This window comes from Electrona antarctica (genome assembly GCF_951216825.1).
Source record: "Electrona antarctica genome assembly, chromosome: 12".
In the NCBI taxonomy this organism is placed as follows: Eukaryota; Metazoa; Chordata; class Actinopteri; order Myctophiformes; family Myctophidae; genus Electrona; species Electrona antarctica.
The window spans coordinates 41,962,439-41,970,252 of NC_136793.1; the positions used below are offsets into that span (position 1 = coordinate 41,962,439).

Consider the following 7,814-nt stretch of genomic DNA (forward strand, 5'->3'; position numbering starts at 1 on the left):
CCATCATAGTGAGATACACAACAGAGCGACACGGCACAGAGGTGAGCAGAAAGACACACATTAGGGGGGTCTTAGCAGGCCTGAGCGGAGCTGTGCAACACTAAAGCAGCAACCTCCCTTACCTCCCTGTCCGTCACACCACCTGGCCTAGACGACAACACCTGGCCCTGACACACCCACCATCAAAGCACGCAAAAACTCCTCCAAATGATTCCCTCACCTACTTCGACTGAGGGAAAGAAGCCAAGTGAGAACAAAATGCCATGGAGTGACAACATGGAGAGAGACCAACAATATGTGACCTCTAAAACAAAAAGACAACACCCTTGACAATGAAGCGAACAAAATTAAGATTTAAATGATATCGAACCCATGTTGACAATGTCAGAATGTAAGGATAGACATATGAAGGAGTGAGTGGTAATGAGAAACCGAAAAAGGAGGCACAAAAAGTGAACTCATGGAATGAGCAGACACGAACACCTCACTGAAACATTTTCCAGGGTTCTCCACTTTCTGCGATCCACCTCCAAATTAGCTGACAAGTCGTCAGCATGGGCAAAGTCCATCCAAATAAAGACAGCTGGGAAGAATGAACTTTGGAAAAGAAAAAGATGAATAAGGATGGATGATCCACAGTCGACAAAAAAAGGAAAATCATAAGACATGGCATCTTCCCAGTGAGTGGCTACTCTTCTTCAGAGTTTGAGTGTCGTCTTTCCCATTTTTTCTGATAGAGAGCTGGAGCTGGGTTACACTAAGACTGAATTTCCTGTGGCTTGTCGGGAAATCCCACAGATGGATGAAGATCGGACTGCTGATGCTGCTTGGAAGTTTTTTTGGGGGGGGTACTCTGTGAATTCTTGGGGTTCAGGTTTTCATTTTCTCTCCTTCACATGGAGGATTGGGCTACGACCAGCAGCATCGAAAAGAACACGGCCTGGTAGTAGCACTCCTACCTTGCGCAGTTGGCATAAGCTGCTGAAGTGGAACGCCAGGTGATCCTAAAGGATGCTGGAAAATCAGCCCATGGCGACCAACGTCAATCCGGGACCTCTTAATCTGATCTGGGATTTAAAACACACAATACCCTCGTAACGCAAAATTACGCACTCGGCACACACAGTAATGACCTTCTGTGAGACCTTACAGGCCACCTCTCCTTCCTCGAGGTTAAGGCTTCTACACAGAGTGCTAGTAGAGGATGCCAAATATCTAAAAGCAGAAGCAATTAGAGGGGAAACAAATCAACGAAAACAGAAAAGCAAAGGGGGAGGAAACAAACCAACAGCAGAGACACGGGAAGTCTACGATCCTTGCCCTACCTGCTTGCATAGCCTGTTGCCTCTTAAAGGCATCCATGTCTCCAGGGCTTGTAACAATTGGGTGACTCTGCAAAGACAGACTCTCGGACAGTTAATAAGTGATTTCATTAAACAAATATAGCTGAAGGTTATTCAAGAGAATTAAGACGGATTACAACCGTTTCTGTAACTCAGGGAGTTTAAAGCACTGCCACTGTCACCTGAAACAAAGTAGTAGAGAATGCTGCAGACACATTGGGAGGAAGCTGTGTTGCTATGGCAACTGGTGTCACTGCCTGGCCATCCTTTCCAGTGCCAACCTTCACCTGAAAGAATCACAATAAGAATGAGTGAACTTCCTGGTTTCATTTAAGCCTAATTCTTCCTACTTACACACTTGTCATATCAAGAAATAGTGAATGGAATACCTCGTCATTAATAACCTCCGACTGTTCCTCCTCTTCTTCCTCATCTTCTAGATCCAAGTCGTTCTGCCTCAAGTAAGTGTAAAGTGGAACGCAAGGCTTCTTTTTGAAAGCCAGGTAGTCCATCATATTTCCCTGGAGGTGCTGGAGGAAGAAAAGCTCAATCAGATAGTCTTTAAACACTTCTTTCAGGCTCTCCATCTTCTTGGTGTGATGCTCTAAGCACTGTTTCCTCAGCTGGGCAACTTCCGGGTTGGAGGGGGCAATTTCTTCTAACTTCTTGGACATCTGCTTCTTCACAGTGCCCACTGCCATACCGGTGGGAGTGAGCGGTGTGTTGGGGATACCTTGAGGGGGATTCGTGAGGGACGGACTGGAGGGAGGAATGGAGGAAGGCATACTGAATGACGCTGTGGCAGCTGTTCCTACTCCACCAACCACACCCTGCGTGGTCTTTTCAAATATCATGGGGCGTGCCAACTGTCCTTGAATGATACTGCTGATCTGTGGAGGTAGGTTGGAGGTGGTAATGTGGCCAGGGCTACCCAGAGTTGGGAGAGCCGATCCAGTAGCCACAGGACTTTGAGGTCCCAGGTGGTGAATGGTGCCACCAGTCTGCGAGTGGGGCTGGGACAGCCGACGCTCCCTCACAGAGCCTGGTGCTCCTGGGGAGGTCAGCTGTACCTGGCCAGCATTGCCTGAAGTAAGCTGAGTCAAACCTGTCCCATCTTGGTAAACAAAGTGGCCACTACCCGGAGGACTTATATTGATCTGCCGCACCAACATGTTGGCATCAACGAACCTCGTTGGGCTCTGTCCACACACTGCCAAACCTGCCGTGGAAGCTCCTGGCCGTGTCACTCCCTGCAAGGAGACTGGGCTGTGCTGGGTCGGGCTCTGGGGCTGCATGGACTGTGGAAGAGGTGAGGTGACCTGAATGTAGGAGGATGGGGCGTGCTCAAACCTCCACTGTTGGGCCGTATGCTGAAAGCCTGGAGAGGCCGGGTTCTGGATGGGGACAGGGGTTAGGGTGATCTGTTGGTTACCCGTTACCATCTGGCCCACATTCTGCAGGGTGATGTTCATGTTTTGGCCTGTGACGGGGCTGCGACTCATGATTATCTGGTAATTGGGGGACTGGGGGGCTGAAGGGCTCGCTGCAGAAGTGAAAGTGGTCACAGGGGATTGGGGGTGGTTGACTATAGCTTGCTGCTGACTAACTGCCATAGCTGGCTGCTGCTGCTGTTGTTGTGACTGCTGTTGGTCATCTGCCTCAGATCCAGCGGCAGACTTGGACCTCTGGAGTTGCCGTTGCATGTTTTGTGATCCACTTCCATGGTGCATTGCGTAACACTGTTACTGTGCCTCAATACAATGATCTATGGAAAGAATAACAGAACATTGTACAAGGTGATTAGTACTTTGTTCTATACTCAATATATAGCAACACAAGAGAAAGCAGGCGATGGAGTATGAAATAAAACATTTTGGTCACATAGCAAATGTGATTCACACCAGGAAGCCCATTACACTTTTATCTGAGTAGAACAGGGGCCAAAATATGCCACAAGCATGTCAGGGTGGGTTTCTGCAGTATTTACAATTAATATATTTAATGATCAGTGGTTCCCTTCAAGGATAGAACAATTACTCAAAATGGTCAAAACGTTAAGAAGGTTAGTAGAAACACAAGTTTGCAACAAACTATAGTAGGTATAAGTACATTATAACTGTCAGACAGTGTACTTTGCGTTTGACAGCAGTTGCATAGACACTATTATGGACCTTATTGAGCCGTGAAATCTCATATTTTGGTGCCTTGGATGCCAATAAAGGAGTCGTTTCTCTGTTGAACGTAATCTGCAGGTCCAGATCATAGCCCTGGTCACTACATAATTCCCTACGTTGTAATAACTATTTATATCCTACAATACATATTCATGTATAATGCATTATACAAAGTAAGGCTCAGTGTTACACGTACAGTTGTACTCAATCAATATATACTGTTCGGAGGACGCAAATACTATATTGTTTACTAACGACGGGCGTCGTCTAATTTCTGGAAACTAGCTGTCAAACAATGGTTAGCTATGACAGTGTTATAATGCTCCTAAAATACAGGACATTTGTCGAACCAAGCTCACGTCGAGTACATTGTGTAATAAAAGATGTAACTGGTAAATTGCAATATGTCCTGTAAACCAGAACAGTTTATTGTTTTTATATTTCTAAGACGCGACTCTGAGATTCATTGTTTGCTAACGACGGCACCGCTTCCGATGAGAAGGTATAGCTAACAGCGGCAGCTAATGCCAGAGATAAAACGGTAAGATCCAGCATGCGGTTAAAACCTTTTAGATATGACATCTAATAAGTGTTAATACATATTAATAACCTCATATACTGTCTAGGGCATTCCAGCAATTACTCCGAGCCCGGGCACAGCTTGCGTGCTGGCTAATAATAATGATCTTAGCTTCTTCTTGCTAGCTAGCAGGCCATTCTCTGCACTGAATAAATACATATTAATCTCCTTCGCGAGGTTACTTACAGTTATATGGAGCTTATGTGGTAGTTGCACAAATCCTAAGTCATATTTACAAGAAAACATATACTGTAACTATATGGTTAATAGATGAAAAAATATAAATAACGGTATTGCTAGTACTGTGAGTATTCAATGTTTTGGGCTAATATTAATTCCCATTCAGAAACATGGCGACGGTGGTGACCTTTTTCAGAGTGACCCGGATAAAGTTCAATCTACAGGAAGTAGAGTAGCCAGAGCATAGAGACAGTTCCGTCGCAGAGAGAAGCTCCTGAAATAATCTGAAAAATATAGTACAGTATATCTTTACGGTCTATGTATAATACCGATATTTGCACGTGAATGATCAAGAAGTTGGGGTTGATAGTTGATACTACGGAGAGCTACACACTACGACGCCGGCGAAAATGGCGACTGAAGTGAGACAGGAGCTCGCTCTTCTTATGAATTCAACTGGATCTCACAAAGACCTGGCCATAAAGTATCGCCAGATCTTGGAGAAGGCCATTCTGTTCACAGATGCGGATCAAATGGAGTCTTTAAAGGCGTTCGTCGAAGCGATGGTGAACGAAAACGTGAGTCTCGTCGTCTCCAGACAACTGCTGACTGATTTCTGCACCCACCTGCCCAGCCTTCCCGACGGAAGTGCCAAGGCTGTGTATCACTTCACCCTGGAGAAGATTCAACCCAGGGTGATCTCCTTCGAGGAGCAAGTTGCCGCGGTCAGACAGCACCTGGCAACCATCTATGAAAAGGAGGGTGACTGGAAACACGCTGCCCAGGTCTTGGTTGGGATCCCTCTCGAAACGGGACAAAAGCAGTACAATGTTGACTATAAGTTGGATACATACCTGAAGATTGCCCGTCTGTACCTTGAAGATGATGACCCTGTGCAGGCAGAAGCCTACATCAATAGAGCTTCCTTGCTTCAGAACGAGTCCTCCAACGAACAGTTACAGATACACTACAAGGTGTGCTATGCCAGAGTCCTGGACTTTCGGAGGAAGTTTATTGAAGCTGCAGCAAGGTACAACGAACTATCTTATAAGTCAATTGTCCATGAGACTGAACGTCTGGAAGCTCTGAAGCATGCCCTGAACTGCACCATACTGGCCTCTGCAGGCCAACAACGTTCCCGTATGCTGGCCACTCTGTTCAAGGATGAGCGATGTCAGCAGCTGGCTGCCTATGGCATCTTGGAGAAAATGTATCTGGACCGCATCATCAGAGGCAATCAGCTGCAAGAGTTTGCGGCCATGCTGATGCCTCACCAGAAGGCCACTACAGCAGATGGTTCCAGCATCCTTGACAGAGCCGTGATAGAGCACAACCTCCTGTCAGCAAGCAAACTGTACAATAATATTACATTTGAAGAGCTGGGGGCACTGTTGGAAATTCCTCCAGCCAAAGCTGAAAGGATTGCCTCCCAGATGATCACAGAGGGGCGCATGAATGGATTCATTGATCAAATTGACAGTATTGTCCACTTTGAGACCCGTGAGCCACTTCCTACCTGGGACAAGCAGATCCAGTCTCTGTGTTTCCAAGTCAACAACCTCCTAGAAAAGATCCGTACAGCTGCTCCAGAGTGGACAGCGCAGGCTTTGGAAGCCCAGAATGCCCAAATGACCCAGTGAACATTTACTACAGTGCTTTTTCCCTAACCAATTTCCCCTTCTTACTCAACTTAATAACCCACCATCCCTTTTGAAGATACAAGTACACAGATACATCTTTCTTTTACTAGATGTACAGTGTGCCCACGAGTAATTGCACCACTTGACTGCTTCATGCCAATTGATCTAATGCTTAGTATATGCAGCAAAGCATTGCCTGTGTATACTAAAGTTGTTTTATTCTAGTTTATTGTATAGTTTCTATTCTGTCTTCTTTCACCAGTTCCACTGTTGGAAGATGAAAAATGAATGTGTTAAGAATAAAACATTGATTTACTCATGTTTCATTTTGCTTTGTTTTTAGTGTAGAGGTATAGAGCGGTGCAGTCCCGCCCCCTACTAGGGCCCAGGAAATGATTCCCCGTTCATTTTCCTCATAGACATTTCAAAAAGTATTTATTTAAAGACCTTTTAAGCCTCGTACAAAGCCAACTCGTTGTGAGAAATCATGACAACAAACACAATTTTTCGGGCAGAACAAATAATTAGAAAGAAGAAGAAAACAGCACTTTTTTTGTTGTTGTTCTTCTTAGTAATTATTTGTTCGGTCCAAAATGTTGTTTGTTGTCATGATTTGTCACAATTTGAGTTGGCTTTGTCCGCGGCGTAAATGTCTTTAAATAAAAAAAAATTGAAAAGCCTATGGAGAAAATTCGGTCAATGTAAATGTGCTATACAAATGAACGTTGATTTGATTTGATTTTAATTCACTTCTGGGTCTCAGGTCGTCATGAAAGGGGGCGGGACTGCGACGCTCTATAGAGGGTATGCACATGACATCATCGTACATGCATCCGCCTGGGTGACAGCACACTATGGGTGAGCGCTGGCGCTTTTGCATGGGGGGTCAGATCAACATATGGAAGGAATTCTGTACTGGCCATATATGGAGCGTGTCAATTTACAATTTACAATTTAGGCATTTAGCAGACGCTCTTAATCCAGAGTGACTTACATTAGGCAAGAACAAAAGCATGGGAAAACATCACATATATAAAATGCATTTATCATGAAACATGCGTAAGCTAAGAACGTAACTAGAACTATATAATGACACTATACATATAAACTATACATATATACTATACTATGCTATACATATGTACTATGATGTGCTATGACTACATACAATGCAATTATTGTGCTGTCTACATGACATGCTATAAGTTCAAATGCTATCTAAGTCTAAAAGTGCTATCTAAGGGGGTAGGATAAGTGCTATGGGCCATGAATCTGGAGTCTGAAAAGGTGGGTCTTCACTTCAGACTACGGCGGAAGATTGGGAGTGATGCTGCAGTTCTGATTGCAACGGGGAGTGCATTCCACAGTTTTGGGGCCAGAAGGGAGAAGAGTTTGGGACGTGTGGAGCGTTGTCCCGGCGTTTTTAGTGAGGGTACTTCCAGCTTTCCTGCGTTGGCTGATCTGAGTGCACGGGAGGGTTTGTAGGGTTCAATCATGCTTGCAAGATATGGGGGAGCCATACCTTTGGTTGCTTTGAATGCCAGCATCAGAGTTTTGTATTCTGTGCGGGCAGCGACCGGGAGCCAGTGCAGGGAGCGGAGCAGGGGGGAGACATGTGAGAATTTTGGCTGGTTGAAGACCAAACGAGCTGCGTGTCTTGAGTATACAGTGTTTGATGAGGTCAGATCAACATATGGAATGTCAGAACAGGCCAACTCCATATATGGAGATCTAAGGGTGGCAGTGGGGGCAGTATCTTGAGTGTACAGGGTTTGATGAGGGCCCGGGTAGGGCCGGGCCTGTTGAGAACTCTAGTTTTCACAGGCTGCCGGGCCCGGCTGCACTAATAACTTTGGGGCAGACCCGCCTAGTTTGAATGGACAGTTTGAATGAATCA

At 45.4% G+C, this 7,814-nt stretch overlaps 2 protein-coding genes across 13 annotated transcripts in view; one reads left to right on the forward strand and one right to left on the reverse strand.

Annotated features, from left to right (window-relative positions):
* Positions 1–4,515, reverse strand: part of ep400 (E1A binding protein p400) — a 44,549-nt gene extending 40,034 nt beyond the window's left edge. For 8 of the 12 annotated variants that reach the window (XM_079516504.1, XM_079516503.1, XM_079516502.1 and 5 more), the window contains exons 1-4: positions 4,284–4,455; positions 1,733–3,108; positions 1,526–1,630; positions 1,326–1,392 (exon numbers count right to left, since the gene is read on the reverse strand). In XM_079516504.1, coding sequence (XP_079372630.1) covers positions 1,326–1,392; positions 1,526–1,630; positions 1,733–3,073 — 1,513 coding nt within the window. In that variant the 5' untranslated portion in view covers positions 3,074–3,108; positions 4,284–4,455. The other 4 variants (XM_079516496.1, XM_079516494.1, XM_079516495.1 and 1 more) reach the window with 1 other exon arrangement.
* LOC306934056 (COP9 signalosome complex subunit 4-like) lies at positions 4,515–6,233 on the forward strand. The gene has a single exon (XM_079516506.1). It carries the CDS (start codon positions 4,688–4,690, stop codon positions 5,915–5,917), a length of 1,230 nt encoding a protein of 409 aa, XP_079372632.1. The 5' UTR covers positions 4,515–4,687; the 3' UTR covers positions 5,918–6,233.
* The last annotated feature ends 1,581 nt before the right edge of the window (positions 6,234–7,814 follow it).

What these genes read in the sequence shown, in the direction of transcription:
- LOC306934056 (XM_079516506.1), top strand. Translation starts at nt 4,688, where the DNA reads ATGGCGACTGAAGTGAGACAGGAGCTCGCTCTTCTTATGAATTCAACT.